This window comes from Siphateles boraxobius, unplaced genomic scaffold, assembly GCF_051911475.1.
Source record: "Siphateles boraxobius isolate OS27281-9 unplaced genomic scaffold, OSU_SipBor_1 13, whole genome shotgun sequence".
NCBI classification, from domain to species: domain Eukaryota; kingdom Metazoa; phylum Chordata; class Actinopteri; order Cypriniformes; family Leuciscidae; genus Siphateles; species Siphateles boraxobius.
The window spans coordinates 8,823,025-8,850,657 of record NW_027508733.1 but is presented as its reverse complement, the minus strand read 5'-3'; the positions used below and the strand labels follow the sequence as shown (position 1 = coordinate 8,850,657).

General features: G+C 37.7%; 1 protein-coding gene across 12 annotated transcripts; it reads right to left on the bottom strand.

The window, feature by feature from the left end:
• Positions 1-457: 457 nt before the first annotated feature.
• On the bottom strand, positions 458-27,566 carry LOC143735221 (SLAM family member 5-like). 12 transcript variants are annotated; one of them, XM_077225317.1, is made up of 9 exons: positions 27,472-27,564; positions 27,268-27,322; positions 27,058-27,189; positions 10,413-10,727; positions 10,124-10,212; positions 9,925-10,027; positions 9,681-9,821; positions 8,948-9,018; positions 458-4,248 (listed from the first exon to the last, which is right to left on the bottom strand). In XM_077225317.1, the coding sequence occupies exons 4-9, from the start codon at positions 10,699-10,701 to the stop codon at positions 4,195-4,197; spliced, it is 747 nt and encodes a 248-aa protein (XP_077081432.1). In that variant the 5' UTR covers positions 10,702-10,727; positions 27,058-27,189; positions 27,268-27,322; positions 27,472-27,564; the 3' UTR covers positions 458-4,194. The 12 variants fall into 12 exon arrangements, with proteins under 12 accessions (XP_077081432.1, XP_077081433.1, XP_077081425.1 ...); XM_077225318.1 differs by having other exon boundaries at positions 27,496-27,564; XM_077225309.1 differs by having other exon boundaries at positions 1,893-5,019; positions 27,409-27,564.
• Positions 27,567-27,633: the final 67 nt, after the last annotated feature.

Genomic DNA, 27,633 nt, shown 5'->3' with positions numbered 1-27,633 from the left:
CAGATGATCACAGAGACTGAGAATAGCACAGAGATGTGGGCCAACTCTTTCCAATAAATGAAAACAAAAAACAATTGGTTTGTATTGTTAATAGGATTAACACTCCTTCACCCACACTAGTGTTTTGTTCCCCGATTCATCATCTGCAGGTGCTGGTTACAAAACTGGAACTGGAGCAGGAGTGGATATATTGAGCTGTCCCCATAAGCATATGGACTTTATCACACTCAAGGAAACTTCAGGTGAGATTTTCTATCTGATTATGATCTTGATCTCATCCTATAAATTTCAACCTTTATGTTTTACCTATGGACAGGAACACTTTTATGTTATAAGCCTACTGAAAAAAATCAAGATTGTTAGCAGCATTAAGTTAGTTTTTCGTCACAACTGTTGTAAACCTTCTTCTTCTTAAGTGTAGGAGACTTAGAAGAGAAAACCAGGAGTCTCGGGGTTGTATCGTTTAAGCAGGATTCTTTATTTGCTGTAGTCTGCTTCGTCCAAAATCTTACCTAAGTCTAACTAAAAGCAGTATATACCCTTTAAGGGGGAGGAGTTACATACAGGTGGAAACAAAAGCATGTAAATGAGGCACACAGGTCCAGGAACATGCCCTAGACTGAGAGTGTTACCAATCCCAATCCAATCAGCATAACAGTGTAATGTAAAATATCCTAATCCAATCAGCCAGACTCTTCACCGATACTTTCACATTATCTTAATGGCCAGGCAGTGCATAAAGACAAAAGGTGATAGTCTCAGTGCTCTGATCAATTTAACTTACAATAGAGAGAGCAGGACAGACAGGAACAGGCAGGTTTGTGACATCATTTACCTTAGGTACAAAATTCACACTAATAAACTTTCTCAGTTTATATACTATTGTATTGGAAGCTCAATGAAAGATTTATATAAAATTTGTAATCCTACACAACTGATGAAAACACAATCAATAATTAACAATCATCAAACATAAATCATGCATTCTAATATATACATTATATTTCTATACATTTACAGACATAAAGGTACAAGTGGTCAATGGGGTGGTACCTTTTCAACCATTTAGGTACTCATATGTACCCTTAAAGGAACAGTTCACTTAAAGCTACACTGTGTAACCTTTTTTGTTTATTCTTAGCTAAAAACACTTAGTTCTTTCAAAAATATATGTGCTCATTAATGTATATTTACTTCGTTCAAGTAATAAAGTATTCTCGTGAGTGTATAATATGCCATTGAAAATACATATGGGTGAGGGGTTCTAATGTCGGTCGCCATGTTGCCCTTCCATCTTGAAAGTACATTAGACAAAGAGGGACATACCCGTTAATTCAAGCTTCGCCTTTCGCGTTTTAACACTCGATGGCACCGTGTCGAATCTCAAGAGGGGGATTGCTTGAGACTGATATAGAAAAACCTGAAAGCCTTTTTGAAAGTCTGTTGCTGATGGAGGATCACTCTTATTCTCGAGGATACGTATCAGAGTCGCCAAGGAAGCGAAAAAGAGAATTAAGACGGCAACGCAACAGGCAAATCAACAAGACAAAAGTAAATATTGGAGTGGCCTTTCCAAAATGGAAAGAGCTCATGACGAGCAACGATTTTAAAAAGGACGCCGACTTTGCCTGCTTTCTTCTCGACAGGTAACGTTAATTAAGCCTGTTTGTGTATATTGGAAGTTGCTTGGCTAATTATATCATGGTGTGCTGTGCATAACGCTAGAACGACATCTGGGATAGGTTTCCTCACGTCAATGATGAAAAGTATTGTTTACCTTGTAACATAAATCCGTGTTCTATGACGGATAACATGTGATTAATATTTTAATGGCGCTATAATTTGTAGGCTATAAGTTATATGTAGGCAGTAGGCACTTTAAATTTTAGTTATTTTTCATTTATTTTACTTTATACACAATTAACGTAGCCTAATGTGATAATGCAGTTGTAATGCTGCATTCCAATCTTGGACTACATTGGCCACCGTAGGAGTTAAAACGAAATCGGAATTGAGAGGAACAGAAACTAATATTCACTGGATGGTCATATACCTTTTCACCGCTAGATGGGGGTAAAAATCACACAGTGTAGCTTTAAGAATGAAAATTCTGTCATCATTCTCACCCTCAAGTTGTTTCAAACCTGAATGAATTTTCTTCTTCTGATGAACACAAAGGAAGCTATTTTGAAGAATGTCAGTGTAAGTCGTGCTCGATCGGCCCAAGGTCCGGCATCCGATCAGCACGGAATGTCTCTGCGTGTTACGGTCTTTTCTCGCGGCAAAGTATTTTTGGTTAAATGCAATACATTTTCTCATATGTATTTTCTCGTTATTTCATCTGACTCCATAAATGAAAAAGGTTTTAATGATATCTGTGCATCATTAAGTGTGAGCGAATGTTTTACTATTCTTTTAAACTCTTGAATGAAAATAATGTCAAAGTCAATTAGAATAATCAAATATCATAATTTAATATGTCAGGTAAATGTATCAATACAATTTCATAACCAATTCAAAGATAATCAATGCAAAACATCAAATGTTCTAGAACAAAGAGGAAAAAGTTTACCCGACAAGAAATGCGTGAGGCTGAGAGTCTCGCAACTCTCAGCCTCACGGGCCGATCTCAAATATAGAAAAGGCCCTGAGCTCTCGCTGCGTTTCATTATATACCCAGACCTCATTTCAAATCTAAACATCATCCACGGTGGAAATGTACCTGTAAGTCACCATTTGCCAGCAGTGTAAAATTAGCATTCAGTCAAATGGTCAGAAGGTGTTAACTCAAAGACACACCCTCCAGCGTGGAAGATATTTCTAAACTTCCTAAGAACTTTATTACCTTTTGGTTTATTTATTTGGGAATGAGACATTTGTACCAGTCGCACCGAGACATTTCAAATAATATCAAACATGTATAAAATTCAATGATAATCATTCACATTAAACCATTTAGATTCTTGTGTGAGTTTGGGAGATCTCTGCCAGGATGAAGAATAGGGGTGAGAAATGTAGATTAGGATGAGGGAGGTGAGACCTTCGTCTCAATAGTGCATGAGGGGGAGTTCAAATGTTAATTTCCTTTGATTTCTCAGAGAGTGGCCCTCTCTTAAAGTCCTTCCAGTTTTTCCAGTCTTACAGAAAGACAGTTGATGAGCCCTGTTGACTTCCATAGTAGGGTAAAAATATGTTGTGTTCAGCAGAAGACAGAAATTCATACAGGTTTGAAACAACTTGAGGATGAGAGTAAATGATGACAGAATTTAAATTTTTGGGGTTAATAAGGTACCTTTTGAAAGCGTACCACCCCAGTGACAGCTTTTGTACTTTTTTTCCCCTAGGAGTTTAGTTTCAGTAGTTATTTCAAGCTCTAGCAAGAATGTAGCACTGCTTAACTTCAGGATCACTCCATGAGTATATAAGACCATCTTGTTTATGCACACAAAGTATTTGATATTTTCATTTCTCACAGTAGGATCATTATTTGATTTGAGACCTTTTTGTCAAACATCATCATTGATAGTTCAGTATTTTGTACTATTCTTTTTTGAGCAGAAGTTAACGGCTTCATGTGAGCAGGAATGGAAAAAACACCTGCAAAGACATGCTTTTCACACAAACGCTATTCACTCAGACTGACACCTCAGACATGCATTCACACAAACACGCTATTCACACCTCAGAGATACGCTCACAAACTGCCATCAAACACAAACCTCCAGCAGAAGACTCATGCTCATGCAGAAGCTGTTAATACCCAACAGATCAAACCACATATCTGTGCAGATGTGTATAAATGAATAAATGAGACCACATCCAGGGTTCACTTTGACTCCTTTTGACGAGTAGTTTGCATCTATGTTTTACACTTTTGACTTTAAGAGTAACACATGAAAATGCTCTAATGGGCCACAGGATTTACATCATTTGTTTAAAGTCCCTGTATTATAATTAAGGTAAATACTTTTGAGGTTTTTAGGATAGCATTTAATTAATCAATTGTTAATATCACTCGTTAAACCCCTTCAGGATGATCCTGATGCATGTCTGCTGTAATTCCCTGATGAAACATGTAATGATTCGCACAATCCCAAATCTCAACCATTGACTCAGAGTCTGAGGTTGGTCAGGAGGTTCCTAGTGAAATGATCACAATCTGGGTCTTTTACTCGGAAAAAGACTGAAGTTTGATCATCTTCTCATTGCGATTGGTGCATAAACCACACGATCCTCCTCTTCAACTTTCTGTAAAACATGCATAACACAGGATCTAATAATAACAATAATAAATGTGATGTAATGTGAAACAGCTTTTTCAAACTAATACGGCTTTTATAAACATCTGATGGTGCGGGTGTGTGTGTGTGTGTGTGTGTGTGTGTGTGTGTGTGTGTGTGTGTGTGTGTGTGTGTGTGTGTGTGTGTGTCACGTTCCTGGTAGCACAAGCACACGATGACGAAGATGAATAAACAATCAAGTCTTTAACAGATATTCCAAAAGGCAAACAAGGATGAAGGCGGGTAAATCTCTACCACGTGCACATAAACGTATTTCTCACGTCCCATAGACGAGACCAGACTAACTCAAATGCAGGAGGGAGACTTAAGTACAGGAGAGTGACAAAGGGAACTAATGAGGGAACAGCTGAACAAAAAGAGTAATCAAATGAGTAACCATGGAAACGAAGACAGCAAACAAACTCAACCTGAACATAACTGTGACAGTACGCCCCTTCCCGGAAAGGTGCGAATTCGCGCTGACAGTTCCAAGGAGGGAGGAGGCTGAGGTGGAGGATAGGATCCCAGGAGAGGTGATGACATAAGAAACCACAGTGGTGCAGATGGTTGGAGGAGCCAGGGAGAAGCCCGAAGTCCAGCCAGGATGAAAACCCACGGTGGCGGAGGGAGGACCGTGGCGACCACTGAGGGTGACAGAGCCGATGATGGTGGAGCACTGGGCGAAGATGGAGAGGAATGACCCCGAAGAGGAACCTAGGTACCAGCGGTATTCCATATTCTGGAAATGAGATCCAAATTTAGTGGGTCAGGAAGAAAATCATTCTAAGCGGATAGCGGGTAAGAGTGAATTTTAAGCGGGAGCGGGTGCGTGTGAAACAGAACCTGGCGTAAAACGGGCGGGAGCAGGACAAAAAAAAAACAGTCCTGCGCAGTGGAGATTGGGTAGAGTAATGAGGCGATTCCAGAAGAGGAGACAGGAGAGGGAGGCCAGGCAGGACCAGCAAAGATAAAGGTGGATATTCAGAGTTGGGTGGTATCAGCGGGGGCATGAAATCATCCTCTTCCCAAATCCATTCCTCAGAGGTCCCTGACTCACCCTCAGTGGCAGATTTAGCAAACTGGGGGCCCAAAGCGAAGGTACGTATGGCCCCCCCCCCCATCCCATCTTTAAAAGAGAACGGAAAAAAAATGTACCGACTGAAAGCTAATCTACGGGGAAGTAAAGATTGGAGAGGAGAAAAAAACCCTTCCCCTTTAAACCCTGCATACATTTCTTTACTCCAAAATGAAGATGGAAAGCAGAGAACACACAAAGTGTAGCACTACACAAACTAATAGTCATGATGGAACCCAACAGAGAATACGGTTTCAGATAACACCTGTCTTTGCCAAAATGCCAGGAAAACCAGCACTGTTTATTCTTTTTTTTAAGATCAAATCAATATCAATATAACCAGCAGTACAAGTAGTTAGGGTAAACCCCCACAAACAGTCATATATAGCCTACCTAGCAAAACATCCCAAACAGCCATAAACATAGCAAATATTGCCAAGATGAATAATTTACATTGTATGAGTGTGTGAGTGAGGTTCCAATTGGCATTGCACTTGATATTGACATTTCAAACATTCTACAAATAAACATTTTTATATGTTTATACAGTTTATATATTTTATAATGTAATAATTTCACAGCTAATCTACAAATGAATGCAGAGACAACATAAAGACAGTATATTTAAATACTTGTTTAATGGCATCTTTTTATGAATGAAGGTCAGTAGACCTATCACTGATACTAATACAGCTATTGATGTCTGGATAAAAATTATCCTCCCCCCCCCCCCCCCCCCCCCCCCCCCCTCTAATTTTAAACATTAATTATGGCCATCCAACATGACAGTGTAATTGAAAGCCGAAAAATTAACATTTATTAGGCTTCAAAAAATATATAACAACTTTTAATTTATGTGAACTTCAAACAATCATCACATAAACCCATAATAAATGTCATATTTACTTTTGCCCTTTCTGTAGGATGTAACGTTATACACGTTATCCTCACCTAGCGTCACTTCACATCTACAGTAACTGCAGCTGCTGTAGCGGCATGTATCCCTAACAGAAGGCGTAAAAAAGTTTGTCATTTTTTGGCAGCGTTGCCAAATACATATCGGCGTCTTTTTTCTTTTATTTGAGCCGCTTGGGTAACTTCGTTTCATTTTCGCGTTTAGACTCGTCTTGCTTCGTTGTGTACTTCTCAGTCCTCCTGTCATTGTGTGTTGTTTATCTTTCGACTTTTCGCGCCTCGGCGCTCTCCGTTACGGACTAGTCCATTTCATTGTGAAAGTAAGGGGTGTTATGTGTAGGGACAGATAACCATGAACTGGACATTTTAACTACTACTTCAACATTTCAATGTATTTCTTAAGAATATTAATATCATTTACTATGCTTTTGAAGCGTTCACGATGATAAGAGGCTTTTTCATGTTTTTTTTCTTCTATATATATATATATATTTTTTTTTTTTTTAGGTTGGTTTGGGGCCCCCCTACTACGACCGCTGTTAGGGGGCCCCAAGCAGCCGCCTACCTATGCCTCTATGTTAGAGATATATCCAGCTGCAGACCCGCAGCACCACCAGTTTCAGAACCCCAGTGCCAGAACCCCAGCGCCAGAACCGGAAGTGAGGGAGGGGCGGAATTATTTACAATGACACAAGCATGGTTATTTTTGCAAGTATTTAAAAATATTAAAAATTGTTGCACCTTTTAAATAATATTTAGGGTATGTTTTTATTACACAGTGAGTCACTGCTCGTTGTATGAACTATAACTGGTATGTGACAAATAAAGAGCAAGACAGTGCTGTTGTTTGAAGACGTGAGAGTGCGCGCGCGCGGCCGGGGCTCTCTCTCTCTCTGCTCGTTAAGCGCCCTGTCATGCGCAGCAGTCATTATATTCCGCCAAAAAGCGGACGATCTGACGGGTTTTAGAAGATTTAATACAACCTGAAACAAAAAAACAGACCCGACCTCTATTTGAGACCGGACTTATATTTACCCAGACCTGCAGCCACACCAGGCGTGTAAAGAGACAATCGTCTATTTGGGACTCGGCTATTATTTGAAGTACGGTACATTTTTATGGTTTCTTTTAAAACAATGCCGGATTTTCTCTCTCTTTTTAGATTTTTGACATTATTTTACATAAAGAAAAATGCATGCTGCACATTTTCTTGTGAAATAAAGTATATTTTATATAAAATGACCATAAGTTTCAAGCATTATTTTCACGATCAGGAAGTAACTCTCATAATACAATAAAACGGATAACTATATAGAATTATATTACACAAAATCAATGTTTTAAATGCTTATTGTACTATACCTTAATGTATCATTATAATAGGTATAAAGTATGACATTTCGTGTGTAATAATGACGTTTCGTGTCTAAGCAAATTACGCTCCAAAACGTTAGGTGGCGTTACTCGGTTTAGAACGTAAGCTCCGCCCCTCACTTCCGGTCCTGGCGCTGGTGTTAGAACGTAAGCTCCGCCCCTTACTTCCGGTTCTGGCGCTGGGGTTCTGAAACTGGTGGTGCTGCGGGTCTGCAGCTGGATACTATTGCTATGTTAAGACCGCCACTGCTCACCCTCAGTGACGGGATTGTGGGCGAGGCTCCGATTCATCCCCCTGGACTCCACTCTTAGGCCTACTCCCATGGTGGCACACAATGTAGCCGACTCACACACACGGTCAGACTCATATTCAGACTCAGTCGTTTCATCTTGCGCCTGCTCTTCATCTGCGGTGGGCTTAGACATCGTGCTCATCCCACGAGGATGTGTCAGGCTAGACTCAGAAGTGGGGCTTGTGATGTCGTCCTCAAGACCGATGATGAACTCAGATCGAATGTTCACCTGTATCCACTCCACATGTCACAGTTATGTTTAGTTTAGAGCTTGTTTTCAGTCATTGACCTTTTTCCACTTGTCTGAGTTTGTCATTTGTTACCATGTATTTTCATTGGATTACTCATTCTGTTCAAATGTGTCTAAAGTAGTTCCCTTTGTTTGTTCCTTGTATTTAAGTCCTGGTGCTTCATTTGAGTTTTTTTTTTCAATCTCGTCAGTAAACGGTTGTTACCTTGCCTGCTTTCTACTAAGTTTCATGTTGTGGCTTATCCATTAAATACTTCTAATGGATAATTATATCATCATATCATCTCTGTTGTTTGTTATCAACGACCGTACGTGACAGAAGTCCAGACCAAAGACAAGATATTTGTGGCGTCATGACAGTGTGAGGTTTATGTGATTGATCATTATACTATGAAAGCCCAATTCCACCACATAAGAAAAAAAATCATGCTCTTAATTTTTAATCTCATACTTTTTTTCAATGTTTTTCAAATTCAAAGTAAAAATTAAATGTCATTCTAAGCCAAAATTAGTATGTAATAATTTAAAAATATTAAGTCAGAATTTAGACTTTGAAATCTCATACTTCCAACTTTGTGATATTTTGTTTTACTTTTAAGTGATAATTTTGACTTTTTAATTCATAATTTTTATTCAGTATGTCATTTTTTTTGGTCATAATCATAATTTACCAGATCACAAGCACAAGCACACACATCTACATTGGATTCACTGCTGAAATTATATAAATACTCAACAAATTAACAATATATTGTCTTACCGATTCTTTCTGTGCGTTTCTTTTGTAGAATGTTGCCTCAGCGTAAATTATCTCTTCTTCACGAGTCTCCACTGTTTGGATGATAATAGATGCATTCAAAACAGCAAGATTAAAACAAGATCTGGTTCTTCAAAACATATGTCATAATTAGGGCTTTCTAAATTAACACAGCAGTTTTTAAAAATGGCATTAAAAATTTTACTTTTTACACACACAAAAAGTTACTAAAAGAGTATTTATCATTACATTTAGAGAGACACATAAATCACACATAAATGTATACATAAATGGGATGTTTGACAAAAGTAAAGTCTTTTACATTATTTGTATGTAATCAGCTTTTAGGCTCAACAAGCGCAACAAAGGTCATCATTCATAAAGCTTTTAATTTGAGCACCAGCTGCATCTTTGCACATTAATTTTTTTAATTAAAAATAAACATTTCTGTTTTCGCATTTGCAGTGTTGATGCTGTTTGAGAAATGCAGAGTCTGTTTTTTGTGTCATTATAAAGAAATACACATGTATTCTGATGTGTAATCTAATGGAATAAAAGGAATTGTCAAAAACAATAAGTACACGTTAGTTTGATTTCAAAGGATGTTCACGACAAAATTATGAGAATAATTTAAATTAAATGATAAAATAGAGCTATCAGTTAGCTAAAATATTTAGAGCATTTTCAAATTATTATTTGTTATAATATTTGTTTAAAAGGAGAAAGTAATGCTTGCCTTCTTTGTCAGTTTTTCTACATTTCCTGCAGATCCAGAGGATCCAAAATCCAGCGACAATCATCAGAGATCCAGCAGAGATCAACACTATCAGAGACACTGAGACTGGAGAAGGAGGAGGAGGAGACTGTGTTGTAATGTCTAAAGAGAGACTTTAGTGTAAGTGAATGCATCAGTCTGATCTACAACAGAAGACAGAGATCAGGTCAGTAAATACACACATATATCATCAGTGCTGTGATACCTGCACATGTGTGACAGAGTGTGTTGATGTCCAGATGTGTGGTCTGGTTGCTGATGGGATTGTTCAGCACACAGCTGTAGGTGTTTTTATCCTGATATTCCACCTCCAGAGGTAGAGAGAGACTGATGCTGAGATCACACACACTGATGCTGGACAATACACTCATTCCTGCGTACCAGGAGAGAGTCGCATCACTCACATTCAACACTGATGAACACACCAGTGAACACGATGATGATGATGAACATTGTGAAGAGTTACTGATGATGACAGGAACAGGCAGACGAGCTGGAAAACATGAGAAAATAGAGAGAAATATTTCAGGGGTTGTGAATTGTAGTGAATCGGTGTAATATACTTTGTGTTGAGTGAGTGTTTAGTGTCTTAATGGTCACTGAATGTGTCTGTCATCTCAAACTATAAAATGATAAAACATTTTAATATGTAAAAAGAATATGTGAATATTTGGACAAATGATCTCTACTCACCATATACAGAAACGCTGAATGTTTTTGATGTCAGTTCCGCTCCAATTATCTCTAGTTGATAAACTCCAGTATGTTCAGTTCTGATGTTTGTGATGATCAGAGATCCAGTTTGATCGTCCAGCTTCAGTCTGTCTCTGAATCTCCCATCAGAATCATTACATGTGGAGAAGATTTGCTTCTTTTTAATTTTAGCTATGCAAGTGTTTTCATCTCCAAATTTCCACATTATATCGTCGTTTTCATGTATTACAGTAACATCAGTGTTTAGAGTGACAGAATCTCCCTCCATCACTGACACTGAATCACCAAACACACCTGATGAACAAACAGATTTTAGAGATTAAGGTTCAAATCAGCTGAAGTTTAAATGTGAAGTTGTTGAGAACATCCAGAGCATCAGCAGAAACACAAAATGTCAACGGTCTCTAATAAACTGCTAGCGTTACAGACAGTACAACATGTCTGAATCAAGCAGAGAGAGAAAACACAAATGTCAATTTAAACCAACACAACCCAACACACAGTAATACTTTGGATTTTCATAAGTAATTCTTCCAGGATATTTAATACATTAAAACACATAAATGCAAAAACCCCAAGATATGAACTCAAAGCAAACATATCCAAAAACAGCAACAACCTTTGCAGTCATACAACTTCTGAAGGAGTTTAATTTAAAGTATCTATCTTAAATGTAAAGTAAAATCAGGATCAAAATGATGGTTCAAATGTAAGTCTGGTTATTTCAAAATGTAAAGTTGGTGTAGCATTATTATAGATAAATCTTGATTTAATCTAGATTGAAACAACACATCCTTAATCTTTAATTTGTTTAAAAGTTATCAGTATTTAAAGTTACATAATGTATTGAAAGTAGTTTTAATTGTGCTGGATATTTTAAATACATTTTTCAAACAAATGAGATTTAGATCATTAGATAGTCTGCATTATAAGGCTATTAGTATGAACTAGTTATGAAAATAACCTAATTTGAACAGTAGCATCAACTTTAAAAAAAAAAAAAAAAAACATACAATGTTCTTTATAACTTACCAATCAGACTCCAGCCGCACAAACAGTAAACAAACATGCGAGACATTTTCTTCAGTTGTTCAACATCAGATGTGACAGCAGAAGTGTGTGTGAATCCTCCCACCACTGTTTAACCCTCCTCACTCGCTGCATTTGCATGTTATACAGTAGTTCATCTGGCCCTTCTTAAGACTTTTATTGTTCTTAATGTATTCATATTTTATATTTTTGATTCAAAAGTCAATAAAAAATGTTATCTTTACACCTGTGTACCATATTTACCCTTTAAAGGGTTAATATTAGTATCTTAAATGTACATATTAGAATCAGAATCAGACTGAGCTTTATTCACCAAGTGTGCGCAAACACACAAGGAATTGGTTGTGGTTTTTCATTTAGTGTCTAAACCGCACATATTAGCTCCTTCAAAAGGTCACCGCCCCAGTGACAGCTTTCCTTCTGACAGCGCAGTTACCCGGCTGTTTTAAATGGATAAAAGTAAAAGAATATTGTGGATGAACTACATTTCATGGTGAAATGGAGCTTAGCTCTAGATATTTTAAATGTGTATATTTATTCTAAATTTTAGTGAATTGAAAAACCAGAGTACAAAGATAAAACCGTCTGGCATCTCACAGTCTGACTGAAGTTCATCATCATGAGTCAAACTGAAAGAGACTGCAGGTTTCTACAGAAATGAGGTTTGATCTGCTGGTGGACAGACGTGTGTGTGACACTGGGCATTTAGTACTTGTGTGTTTAGTTTAAAGGTGAACAGTTTCTTCCTGTCCTGATAGCTTTTTAGACTGTAATCTGCCGGGGGAAACAAGATGAGAAACTGTTTGACACTGCATGAGGGAGAAAAACAAAACTATCATATTTATCTTTTCAAACGTTTAGAATGCAGTTGATAAAGTGAGTGGGCTGTGATGATGGATTCCATGCATTTAGTGATTTAAATGCTGCTGTTATTGAAAACACACCGGATGGCGCCACTCAAAAAGCAATGACAGCAGAAAGACATTTTATTCTAATTAACCAAAGTAATCTGTGTTTAATTGAGTTTGTTATTCATATAACAGGCATCAGGAGGCAGTGCAGTGATCAGGCTGGTCTGTTTCTTATATAGTTTATTATATTGTTTCTTATTTGAGAGAACAGCAGTAACTATAGCGCACCCTATCGGGTAAAAGTAGCAATATTATTAGAGAGATGTGATTTTCTGACACTAGATCTTTAGACACTAGAGAGCGATGATGTGTAAGATACTGAAAAGCATTATGCATTCCATATTCAGTTTTATATTTATTTAAACAGAAGTAGATTATGGGATTATGAACAGTGAGGTGTGGGATCAATATTTAATAAAGTTAGTACATTTTCATGCGTGTTAAGATAAAAATAGAACATTTAGTTGAGTTTCTGGATGCTGTGCTATTTGTGAACCACTAAATTAAACTAATACACAGCAACACATTTCAGACACAACAGGCCTAACAAATAAGAGTGCATGTGCAAAAGAAAAAGAAAAAAAAACATTGGATGAAACCAAACAATGTGATACAAGAGTGAAAAAACATAGAGCTAAAATATCCAGGCAGAGAATGGTGGTGGGGTGGTGGGGATTTTTCATGGCCGAAGTATTTTTTGGCACACAGTGCCGCGACAAACTAGCTGCCTACACATTCATTCACTGAGCTCGGCGCTGCTGCAACTTGCGCTTTCTTCACGACAGGGGCGATTCCAGGATTTTTTAAATGGGGGGGGGGGGGGGGGGGTGTTGCACAGGGGGGACCAAGAACCAGTCAGGGGGGGCCCATGGGAAATCAGAAAATTCAACTGGAAATAAATACTTATTTAGAAAATATTAAGCACGATTTAAAAAATCTTTGCAAAGCCCAGTGCAAACCTATATAGATTAATATAGATGGTATTAAATGTGGCACTGAACAAGAGCCTGAAGATCATTTTTTATTTTACATGGATTGGACCACAGTTTTTTTCTAATGGGCATTAATTAGTAATTTAACATGCTCTATTCTCAACACAAACATTAAATGTGTGTGTGTGTGTGTGTGTGTGTGTGTGTGTGTGTGTGTGTGTGTGTGTGTCGTCGAACGTTCTCTGCATAAAATCTGTCTCTGACATGGTTTCTTCTTAAAGAAACCTTGGATGTCCTGTTGCTGTGTAAAAATAAACAAAACCCCAAAAAGTATCTAAATTACACAGAGTTGCATAGCTATGGTGTTAGTTAACATTCTCACATTTTAATGTTTACCACGGCACGGCTTTTTTGGAAAAATGGTTATTGAGCCTTTAGTCTTTAAAACAACAGATAAAGTAACATTTATCTATTTTTTATGTGGTCGTGTACGCTGCCGCTGAACAACACTGACAAGTCATCTCTATACAGCAGGCATGAAAACGGGTCAGGGGTGAAAAAGGTGAGAAGAATATTACCCCTCTAGGGGGGGTCCGGAGGAATGCTCCCCCGGAAGAAAATTTTAAATATTCCATATTTTAAAAGCATCAATCTGATGCATTTTGAGATGCATTTTTTGCCAACCTGGGGTGAGCTTGAGAAACTTAACTTCAGCCATGAGTTAAAAATATTATGGCCTCCGTAGCGTTAGCTAATAATTTTCCACCGGTGCTTTAGCTAGCTGGCTAACGTTGTGTTCTCTCCTGCTGTGTTCAACGACTCAATTCATCAAGCTAAGCCTATGTCAACAGAGCTCTTGGGTAACTTAGATATAGCCTACCAGAAAATATTAGGGATGTCCCGATACCATTTTTTCTGAACCGATCCAATCCGATACCAAAAATTCGGAGTATCGACCGATACCAGCACAGTTTTTTTTTAAATCAAGTAGAATTTATATAACTCTCTGTGTGTTGAACTGATAATCACTCTTTTGTGTGTTAAACACGATCTACTTAATACAGACAACTTCATTATAAAGAAAAACAACAGATAAAAAAAAAATATGATCATAACCTATGACAAAAATTATATTATAAACTAGATTAGTGGATAACTCAGTAAAATTTAGTCTAGAAAAACAATAATTGTATAAAATCTGAACATTTAGTGAAAAAAACATTATTTAGTGGGGAACAAAGAGACAATAAGTGTAGCACTAAATCTGGTAAAACGTTACACATTGCTCTTTGTATTGTTGTAAAATACATTAATGAAAAACAAGATAAAAATCAGAAAGATAATTTATTATATATATATATATATATATATATATATATATAGGCTACTATAAAATTAAGACATTTTTTAAATGTATAGCACAGCTGTTTAATGAGGCAGCAACATATGATAGATAGGACAGAACAGAACAAAAAAGGCTATTAATAATCTTTCAAAGCGCAAAAGTATTATGATATGATTATGAAAGACTCCAATACAGTGCGGCACAAAGCGCTTATGCGCATCCAGAGCGCAGATTGATGCGCTTGAAGCAACACGGAGTCACAGCGCGCAGAAAAGTTCAAAGCACAAAGGAAAGGCATATCGATGCATAGTGTATTATACAGTATCTATCTATGCAATAGTTTATTGAGCCTTTTCTTTTAACAGTTTTAAATTTCAGTTACTGTGCGCGTGAAGAACAATTATAGTGCTCCAGTGTTGTGATCTAACAGACACACGGTAGAAAGGAACATGATTAAGGTAGCCTACATCAATACAGTCCAGCAAGATAGTTATTTTATGCGAAACCATAGAGCTTTATCTGCAAATAAAGTATAATAATAGTAACATTGAACCATCTTGGAGAGAGTTTCATGACTGTCGTAACCGAACGCGACGCGCTGTTTCAGGGCCAGATTCGGGATTTGGGACAACAGCTTAGATTTCGGGACTTCTGGTCACCCTAAAGTGTCTCCTTCTCTAAAAGTCGCTAGATGACGTCATACGCCAATTACAATATTTGCTAATCAAGAAAAATGGGGGTCAACCTTGAAAAAATTGCAACAGAAAATTTTAGATTTGGGATGGGGGTTTGGGCATTGGGTGCATTGTGTACGTAATTAGATTTTTTGATCCAGACACCTTACTTTACCTACCTTTTGTCTTCTGCATTCTCCTTATCCTTGTCTCCTGTTCTTCCCTCAGACTCATCCCCCAGAAACAGTCCCATGGACCCAGCCCCAAACCCCATCTCTGCAGTAATAATAAAGGCTGGTTTCTAAAGTACTTCTTCCTGCCTCTATGTATTAATGTTCATGGGTAGCCTAAATGGGTTCCATTCAGACCTTAACATTAAGTCTTTTACTGTTATATGTCAACAAGATTCAACAAGACCTCAACGTGCAATAGAGAGGCTTACAGAGTTTAGAAGAGACCTGCCACTACATATTTAATGAGATAAGTATGGCCCAGAGGTAGTATAAATGAGGCTACAAATATTAGTAGCAAAATAGCCTACACATTAAATTTTTTTGATTCACGACAGGTTTTTCAGGCAGGCTAACATGGGCCTACCTATGGATACTCCCTTCTGTTTATTTTCAATCTCTATTTCCATTTTGACAGTCCGCTATAAATAAATAAAAATAAAAAAGTCTTATGACTTAATCCAAATAGTTCATGAAACTGACTGAGGAGCTATCTTAAGCGCTTTATGTTGGACATTTCTAGTGAAAATGAGTATTTCCTCATTACTAGGGAGGGCCCCTACGAAAATGAGGCACCTTTCCCTCCTCCCACCAACAGGGTCCATGAAGGATGGGGAAATCCATCCTTGTTTTCGGAAGGCGCAAAGTTCTATGTTCAATTGATGTTCAATGTTTTTTTTACTTTTGTTATGTTGGACTCTGGATTACAATTTTTCATCCATGGGAATGATAGTGAATAACATAAAGATACTGTCGTGGAATGTTAATGGTCTTAATAATCCCATTAAAAGACGGAAGGTAATGACCAGGTTAAAACAGCACAAATCTCAAATTATATATCTACAAGAAACACATTTGTCTGGGCAGGAATGCGAGAAACTTAAGAGGTTTGGTTATAACAATACATTTTATAGTTATTTCCGTCATGGGTGTAGAAGAGGGGTGACTATACTAATTTCAGATTCAGTAAAATTTGAATGTTCTAAAGTGATTAACGATAAGGAAGGAAGATTTATTATTGTAAAAGGAAAGCTAGAAAATGAAAAAGTGACACTGGTTAATGTTTATGCCCCTCCCAACAGTGGAAAACAATTCATCAAAACTCTGCTCGACAACATTATTCTGGAAACAGATGGCATATTGATATGTGGGGGCGATTTTAATATTGTGTTGAATGATAAACTAGATACAACAAACAAAAACAAAAAATGCAACCACATTACTAAAATAATCAAAACTACATTTAAAGAATTTGGTATAGTGGACCTTTGGAGGGAATTTCACACCCTTAAAAGGGATTACACTCATTATTCGGCCCCTAATGATAGCTACTCCAGAATTGACTACTTATTTATAAACAAAAATGAGTTGTACCGAGTACAGGAGTGTGAAATTGAAGGTGCAGACATATCAGATCACTGTGCAGTTTACCTAAAACTCCAGCTAAAATAACAAGAGAAATGTAATTTGTGGAGACTAAATGTTGGAATTTTGAATGATAAAACAATATCTGAAGAGATTAAAGAAGAGATTAAACTATATCTAGCTGTAAATGACAATGGAGAGGTTAGCCCTGTCATTCTGTGGGATTCCCTTAAAGCAGTCCTGAGAGGGAAAATTATAGCTAAGACAGTGTCTATTAAAAAAGCTAGAGAAGAAGCATTTAAGAAAGAAAAGGGGAAACTATCTGAAATTGAACAGCTACATAAGAGCACACGTGATCCCTCATTATTACCTCAAATTAAAGAAGCTAGGGATAATATAGATAAAATGTTAAGTATAGAAACTGAAAAGAAGATTCGATTTTTAAAACAATCATATTATGAAGTGGGACCAAGGGCTACCCGATTGCTAGCAAAAAGATTAAAAAAGCAACAGGCTGATAGAACAATTCACAAAATACGAGATATAGTCACAAACCAGATGACCTATGAACCCAAAGAGATTGAATCTAATTTTAGGAACTACTATAAAAATCTGTACAGCCAACCTCCATCATCCACCACTGAACAAATGAGAACGTTTCTAGAGAATCTTGACTTACCAGCAATTGGGAAGAAACAAAATGACCTTTTGACCTCACCTATTACAGTATCAGAAATAGAGAAAGCAGTCAGTAGATTAAAAGCGAAAAAATCTCCGGGTAGTGACGGCCTACCAGCTGAATGGTACAAAACATTCAGGGAGCATCTTATACCATTACTTGTGCCATCTTTTAATTATACACTTGACCATGGCAAACTACCACCATCCTGGAAGGAAGCAGTAATAACAGTGATCCCTAATAACAGGGATTAACAAGGAGACCTGCTCAGGATACAGACCGATATCTATACTTAATGTAGATTATAAATTATACACTTCAATTTTGAACAAGAGATTTGAACAATTTATGAACGACATCATAGATGAGGATCAAACAGGTTTTATTAAGGGGCGCCAAACTCATGACAATATAAGAAGACATATTATTGAACACGTTAAGCAAAACAATACCATTGCAGCCTTGATAAGTCTTGACGCAGAGAAGGCATTTGACTGTGTTAATTGGGCATTTCTATATCAGACACTTAAAAAATTTGGATTGAATAAGAAGGCTGTTCAATGTATTAAGACACTTTATCAAAAGCCGACTGCAAGGATAAAAATTAATGGGAGTCTAACTGAGAGTATACAGTTAGAAAGATCTACCAGACAAGGTTGCTGCCTATCACCAACACTGTTCACAATTTTTAAAGAGCACCTGGCGCAAGCAATTAGGCAGAATACAGATCTGAGAGGGATAAGGGTTGGGAATGAAGACCACATCATTGGTCTTTTTGCTGATGATGTGATCTGCTATTTAGGAGACCAAGACGCATGCCTTCCAATATTAGTTAATCAACTCGAGGCGTTCGGTTTCTATTCAGGTTATAAGTTAAACTTTGCCAAAACACAGATCTTAACATCGAACTATTTACCATCCAAAAATATACAACAAAAATACAATCTCAATTGGAATGCGACTACAATGAAATACCTTGGGGTTACCTTAACAAGAGGAATGGATGATCTATATGAGACCAACTATGTTAAAGTGGATAAATCCATTCGAAATGATGTAGAGAGGTGGAATGTCCTTTCTCTGGACTTTAGTTCCCGGATAGAGACTATAAAAATGAGCATCCTCCCTCTTCCAATTACTCCCTATTGAGATACCGGAGAATCATTTTAGAACGTGGGATAAAGTTATCTCTAGGTTAATATGGAATGGTCAAAGGCCAAGAATCAAATATGAAACTTTACAGCTTGGAAAACATGAAGGAGGTATGGCACTCCCAAATCTTAAGGAATATTTTCATGCAGCACAACTTAGACGTTTAGTCTGCTGGTGTGCTAAGGATTACGAGGCTAAATGGAAAAACCTAGAGCAGTATGTACAAGGGAGGGAAATTCTATAGATGCTATCACCCAGTTTTCACTAAAATTATGGAACAGCATAGTACGAAAATATAAATTAGAGGCAGATCTCCCTCTACTTAGATGGATAGCTTATGACAGACACTTCATCCCGAATACTCTTGACCAGAGATTCCAACAGTGGATACTGAACGGAATAACAGCACTGTGTACAGTAACAAAGGACGGGAATTTTATGAGTTTTCAAGAGATGAAACAAAACTTTACATTATACAATCAGGATCATTTCAGATACTTACAATTAAGGGATTTTTATATGAAGGAAGTAAAACCGAGAGTAAATCTGGGGAAAAACTGTATAATTAGAACTATAATAGGAATATACAACTCAAGGAAGTACAGAATAATATCTACATTATACCAGCAACTGATGGAGAGGAAGGGAAATACAACATCATATGTTAAGCAGAAGTGGGAAAAAGAGCTAGGTATGAATATATCTGAAGAAGACTGGTTACATACAGGTCCTTCTCAAAAAATTAGCATATTGTGATAAAGTTCATTATTTTCCATAATGTAATGATAAAAATGAAACTTTCATATATTTTAGATTCATTGCACACCAACTGAAATATTTCAGGTCTTTTATTGTTTTAATACTGATGATTTTGGCATACAGCTCATGAAAACCCAAAATCCCTATCTCAAAAAATTAGCATATTTCATCCGACCAATAAAATAAGTGTTTTTAATACAAAAAAAGTCAACCTTCAAATAATTATGTTCAGTTATGCACTCAATACTTGGTCGGGAATCCTTTTGCAGAAATGACTGCTTCAATGCGGCGTGGCATGGAGGCAATCAGCCTGTGGCACTGCTGAGGTGTTATGGAGGCCCAGGATGCTTCGATAGCGGCCTTAAGCTCATCCAGAGTGTTGGGTCTTGCGTCTCTCAACTTTCTCTTCACAATATCCCACAGATTCTCTATGGGGTTCAGGTCAGGAGAGTTGGCAGGCCAATTGAGCACAATAATACCATGGTCAGTAAACCATTTACCAGTGGTTTTGGCATTGTGAGCAGGTGCCAGGTCGTGCTGAAAAATGAAATCTTCATCTCCATAAAGCTTTTGAGCAGATGGAAGCATGAAGTGCTCCAAAATCTCCTGATAGCTAGCTGCATTGACCCTGTCCTTGATAAAACACAGTGGACCAACACCAGCAGCTGACATGGCACCCCAGACCATCACTGACTGTGGGTACTTGACACTGGACTTCAGACATTTTGGCATTTCCTTCTCCCCAGTCTTCCTCCAGACTCTGGCTCCTTGATTTCCGAATGACATGCAAAATTTGCTTTCATCCGAAAAAAGTACTTTGGACCACTGAGCAACAGTCCAGTGCTGCTTCTCTGTAGCCCAGGTCAGGCGCTTCTGCCGCTGTTTCTGGTTCAAAAGTGGCTTGACCTGGGGAATGCGGCACCTCTAGCCAATTTCCTGCACACGCCTGTGGCTCTGGATGTTTCTACTCCAGACTCAGTCCACTGCTTCCGCAGGTCCCCCAAGGTCTGGAATCAGTCCTTCTCCACAATCTTCCTCAGGGTCCGGTCACCTCTTCTCGTTGTGCAGCGTTTTTTGCCACACTTTTTCCTTCCCATAGACTTCCCACTGAGGTGCCTTGATACAGCACTCTGGGAACAGCCTATTTGTTCAGAAATTTCTGTCTGTGTCTTACCCTCTTGCTTGAGGGTGTCAATGATGGCCTTCTGGACAGCAGTCAGGTCGGCAGTCTTACCCATGATTGCGGTTTTGAGTAATGAAACAGGCTGGGAGTTTTTAAAAGCCTCAGGAATCTTTTGCAGGTATTTAGAGTTAATTAGTTGATTCAGATGATTAGGTTAATAGCTCGTTTAGAGACCCTTTTCATGATATGCTAATTTTTTGAGATAGGAATTTTGGGTTTTCATGAGCTGTATGCCAAAATCATCAGTATTAAAACAATAAAAGACCTGAAATATTTCAGTTGGTGTGCAATGAATCTAAAATATATTAAAGTTTAATTTTTATCATTACATTATGGAAAATAATGAACTTTATCACAATATGCTAATTTTTTGAGAAGGACCTGTATATGGAATACACAACAATCTACCACATCGTCTCGTATATGGAGGGTATTCTGTTGGAAAAATGTAATACGATTTTTCATTACACCTAAAATTAAGAGCAAATTTTTGTCAGTACCACAACCATGTTGGAGACAGTGTGGAGCGGTAAATGTAAACCATTTGCATGTCTTTTGGCTCTGCCCTGTTATTACACAGTTTTGGGAGGATGTTCACTTGGTTATTGTTGGAATCCTGGGTTATGATATACCTAAGTCATGTTTAGTGCTGTATTTTGGTAATATGAAAGGAAACATTGTGTCAAGAGAAGACCGATACCTGTTTAAAATTTTGTTAGCAACATGTAAAAAGGCCATTAGGAAAAGATGTTACAAGCCGGACCCACCAACACGAGACGAATGGCTGAAACTAGTGTCTGAAATAAGTGTAATGGAATGGTTGACTCATAAGATAAGAGTTCAAGAGGATCAATGCGCAAATAATTGGGGAAAATGGACTGTATTTACATCTCAATGACAGGAAGAGGTCTGAAGTTGATTTATCTCATTCACCAAATTGTAATGTTAAGGCAATCCAGATTGTTCATTGTTTTTTTTGTTTTTTTGGTGGTTGGTTGGTTCGTGTGTTTGTTTGTTTTAATATTTATAATTTTTGTATATATGTGATGAAACTATAAAAAAAAAAGTAAAACAAAAAAAAAGATTCAACAAGACATTTTCACCTGGCTATAGAGGGAATGACGTCACCGTCAGCTGGAGTGATTGAGGCCACACCCACTGAGTGGCAAAAAGACTGAGCGGCAGCATTGGTTTTCAGCGTGAATGCCGTGAAAAACACAAAAAACACATCTAAAACGGGAACGAGCTTTGCAATTGACTGTACAACTACATTTGACTAGAAATCTGAGGTATATTTTTACAGACTGCCGAAAGCTACAGAACAGAGAAGCAAATGGATCACTGCAATTCATAGAAACAACTGGATTCCAGTCAGAGAAAAATGGATTAGCAGTTATCATTGAGCACGTTTACATGCACATCAGTAAGCTGATAACTCATAAATATCAGCTTATTGCAATAACCAGTTTCCGCTGTTTACATGCAAACCAGTAAAACCAATGCAAGTAATGACTTTATTAACAACACACCATGACTTAATTAATAAATCAGGCCATGACCCTGTGTGACGACAAAACAATCATCTGCGTATCTGACTTTAAATTTTTCATTTGTTATGTCGGTTGATGTTAAATGAAGCTTGCAACATGTCAGCGGAAAACTTACAGCTCGTATATTATCCTCTCATGCAGTAACAGATGCAGCGTTTTGACTGAACCACTTCTACTTCTGCACAAGATGAGAGGACATTTTTATAATGTTCTGGGTCATGAAAGAGTCTGCATTTGTGATACATTTCCTTCTTCCTTTCCTGTAAAACGCTCACTCTGTCTGGATGTGTTTAAATCTGCAATAAGGATGCGTTTCTGTCACATTTCACACATGCGCACTTCAACAAGCCGACAGAAAGCAGGTTAATGCGTTTACATAATGCGAAATCCGAGAAAGAGGCAAAAAACTACCTGTGTCGACCGGTTTATGCTTAAGCCGGTTATGACCCTATACTCCGATAAAAGAAAACGGGTTTTCGCGTTTACATGACCACATGCGTTGTCGGCTTATTATGCATAATCGGATCTTTTTTAACCTAATAAACTGACAAAAAAACTATAGGCTACAAGTTTTAGGGCTGGACGATATGATTATAGCCTATATATAACATTGATATTGTGATTACCTGGATTTAGACCTACCTATATTGTATTTATATAAAGCCTTCACAGGCAAATTTGATTCACGTATTTCCCCGGCTTCGAAATCAGGCACATATAAATGTCAGGAAACACGATGGCTGCATGTCAATATCCATGGATCACTGGATCTTTGGTAGACCTAAGTTGTAAGGAACACTTATATCGAGTCCAACCATCATTTGTTTTACTCTCGTTTCCGCAGTTTCCCCTATTAAATCCAGTCACGCAGCAGCTCTTTTGCCACTCAGTCCGGCTGAGGGGGCGGTTCCCCTGGGAAAGTGAAGTCAACAATGCATACCCTCTATAGACCTTATGTAGCCACGCCCCTTTTCAGCGCTGAGCTCGTTGTCTTTTGACTTCCGGTCTGTATTTTCACAGCGATCTTGCGTAGTTATGAATGAACGGCTCATTTAAAAAAATTCCAAGGTCCATTTGTTAAGACATATGCTTTACAATGCTTATGATAAACATTACAATGCTCATGATAACTTTCGTTAACTATACAATAAGTAAATCAACTTCACCAGCTAATCACTCCTGGACAGCGGTGCCATAGAAATATACAGAGCGAACGCAAAAACGGAAGTTCAAAGACAATATTCTAAAGATGGCGGCGCCCTCGTTTCTCTGGTGCATAAGGTCTATACCCAATGTTTAGATATGTTTGGGTATTTATGCAAATTAGCATATATGTAATTAGATTATGCACCGTTTGTCCATATTAACAAACAATTTCAAAAAAACTTGTAATACATGTTTTGTTTGTCTTGATGTAAGTTATCAACTGAGTAATTTTCATGGTGATATCTAAAGGTTAAAATGTTTACCCTATTCACGTGAGAAAAGGAATGACTAGGCGAATTAAATATATTTGGGTCTTTTTCAAAACTTTCCCCTAATGGGATTGTTCGGGGTTTTTCCCCCTTACTCTGGACATATTGAGGAGGATACAAAATCAGTCGAGTTTGCTTCTGTTGCAATTTGTTCAAGGTTGACCCCAATTTTGGCTTAAATGACTGGACTATAAGTCATTTATTCCCTGCATGACCTGTAAAGTCACCTTCACAAACCTCTTACGTATTGTTTGGTCACACCACAAGGTGGCTTCAAAGCTTCAGCACTGCCACTCTGAGCTCGATTGTTATGTCTGAGGTAAAACACGCCCCCTCATTAGCATACAGAGCAATAAATGTATAAAGACAAATGCATATATACATAAACAAATGTGAAAATAAAGTGGAAATAAATAAATGAAAAAATAAATAAATGTGGAAAAAAATATAAATAAGGAAATAAAAGTATAAAAAGTCTTTTTTATTATTTTTTTACATTTCTTCGCAAATTCATTTGTTTATTTATTCATTTTTAATTTCTGCAGGTTTGGTCCTCCATACGTGTGGGCGGAGTAACCTTGACGGCACTAGCATGAAAATATTCTCGGTATAATTGTGTAAGATAAGTAGGCTACATAATCAAATTCACAAATATTACAACATTTAAACATTAAAAATACATAGTCTACTGAGTTCTAAAACAATCTTTGTCACACTTTTTTTTCACAGTTTGAACTTTCTCGTTTCCATTTGTTTAATTTCAAGATCTGAGGTGAATTATTCATTGTTGCTTTTACAGCTACAAAGCTGGGAGTACTAAATGATATTCAAAATCACATTACACGATTTTTACATTAAATAAAGCACAAACAGTAACTGAGATTATCATTGCCACACAGTGTGTTTGTTCCAGCGCGATGTCGCAGAAATACAGAACCCCTTTCTAAAATAGAATCGTCGCGGCTGGTTAGGACAAAAACTATGATTAACATGGTAAAGATACCTTTTATCGCGTGTCGCGTCGCGTGTAAGTTAGTAGAACACTGTAGCGGAGGCGTGCTACAATTTTATAATACGCGCTGATTGAGGCGGCCAAATATGTACGGGATTCCGGTCAGAGAGAAACTGGGGTCGGAGAATAGATTCTTCACAAAGATGTATTTATTGAACAGTCTTTGGGTTGTCATCTGAACCAGTTATTCTTTGTCAATGATGTCTGTATTAATGGTCCAAAAGAACAATAAAGAAATATAATTACAATCATATTCTGATAATAATTTGCACACTGGCATGATAGTCAAACAAATGCAATAACACTCAAGTCTGCATCCTTAACATTAACACCAGCTTTATCAATACAAATAGTCATGATAAATTGTACAATGGCACATTATGTGAACACATTGGTTACGCAGTTTAGAATACTGCCGATGCTAATACTGATTGGCGTATTTCTCTCGCGGCAAATTACGGCCGCTACGGCACTCCAATCTCGCCGATGACAACCGCAGAACGATCGCGGGACATCAATCACATACATTCAATAAACATACATGCAGCAGATGTACATACATCAAGACATAACAGCATTATACAAACACAGATAAGCGTGCAGAGATAAACATTCCCCATGATCTTCTTCCTGTGTGTCCCACTATAATCGGTCCGTGTGGCAAACAACTTTGGTTCCTAGGACAGGCTTTCGTACATAGACGTTGTGATAATATCTGTCTGTAGTAGGGTGGCCATTTCCATGACACTTTGCGGCATTTAGTGAGGCAAGAAAAACTGCATAGGAACCAAAGTTGTTTATTTATATAAATTGATGTTGTCGCCTGAGCTGCAAGTTTGTTAAGAGCTGAAATGTGTATTTATTTATTCAAGACATTGTGATGTCCGTTTCAAAAACTGACCACTGAGATGAACTGGTCTTGCAAAGTCCACGTGCCTGAAAACATAAATTTCTGGACTTATGGAAATAAAAGAAATACATAAGTAATGAATGCGAAAAATAAATAAATACACATTTCAGTTCTTAACAAACTTGCAGCTCAGGCGACAACAGCACTTAATATAAATTCTTGCTCTTTTGTCCATTCCGGATTTAGCTGGATTTGATTATTGGTGATTTAGCATGATCTTGTATTGTTTGGTTGTTCCACGCTCATCCTGGACTTGCCGTCATAGCAACAGGTCCGTAAGATTAAAACCTGCTCACGAGCAGGCTTGTTTCATGTAGGCTAAACAAGATTAGATTGAGGCTTAATAAGCGGAGGTGATACGGGAAGTCTTTTAGCGCAGGGCGATAGTGTACTTTGAGAGATATCATTTTTCTTGTGAATTGTGAGGATGTCGTTTACATCATTCATTTGTTGGAAACGCACATTAAATGTTCGACTCGTCGGAGTTGGGCTGTAATAACAGCACAAATAAACAGCATTGCCCTGAGATTCTTTGCGAGTGGCTCTTTCCTTTATGTTATTGGAGATGCAGAGAACTTGGTGATAAATGCTGTCTGTCGTGCCATTCGCAAAGTTTACCTGGCGCTCAAGCAGTTTTTAGGGGGTTTTTTTGTGGCATTTCCAAGCCACTTAAGACCCAAGGTTGTATAGCAGTTTTTTGCCAACGCAGGTACGTTATAATTTTTAAAGAAGATCATGAAATGATGACCATGCCGATTAATGTGATATAAAGTATATGTCCCTCAGGCTTCACAAACGTGATTGGTGCCAGACGGGCACACACGTTCCCATCAAGGCCACAATGAAGGGGATTTTGTGAACCGAAAGGGGGGTCACAATCTAAATGTGCAGGCAAGTTACTATTGTGATTCTTAATATTCCAGATTAGTAATAATATATCAAATTTAAAAAAAAAAGGCAGTTGACAGACTAAAATCTCTTGGATGGTGTGTGACTATGTTCCATATCACAAATGTGACTCAACAATTTTCTGAGATTCACATTTATGAACATTATATGAACGTGGTAAGGAAAAATATAAATACCAAGCTCACTGTATTAGCCTACACTCAAAGGCAAACAGGTGTTTTATGACCCCATTCTCCGACCCAAACCCCAGACCAGTTACAATGCAGCTCTAGCAGGACAAGGGCACACAATGAAATTAACTTTGAAAGATTCCCTTTAGTTGGCCAGTGTCTGAAAAGCCTGAGGGTTGCACCTGACAGGGCCTGTGACATTGCATGTGCCATATAACACAACATTGCCACCATCAGATTTCAGTGTCTGAAAAGCCTGAGGGTTGCAACACATACCTTATGCAACAAAAATTAAAGGAAAAGTACAACACTGCCCACCTCTGTATCACTGCTTTATGCAGACTCTTCTGTAGGCCTTCCTGTAGATGTGGACTCCTGCAACTCATATTGCATTAAGAAACAGTACTCTTTCTCCAAAAGACAGTCATCTGAGAGGGTTTATTCACTGTCCTGTGCAAAAAGAAAAAAACATGACGAAGTGTTGTACTTTCTTCCCTTTTGATGTAAAGTTAGGAAAAGTCTACTTACTGCACATGCTTCAGCCAACACTTTCTTAGGAACAGATGAAAGTGTTGGTATAAAACTGCACAAAAGAGGAAAACACAATGCTATTACAATGAACTACACTAGGAAAAAATGTGATCAATAACTCAGTTCAGCAGTTTTCACCTTCACAAGTCAAAGCAATTTATCACTAGCCTACTCAATATTTAACAGTTGAAATGACTGTACCAGCCATTTGGATTATAGGCCTACTTAATTTAATATCAGATCAGCTCCGGTAGCCGTGTCGCAGCCGTAACGCGCCGCAGACGTGTGTGCAGTGTAAATAAGAGGTGACGTTTCGGCATGTAAACGTTATGACGCAGCCAGCATGTGGAGGCTTGTTTACGA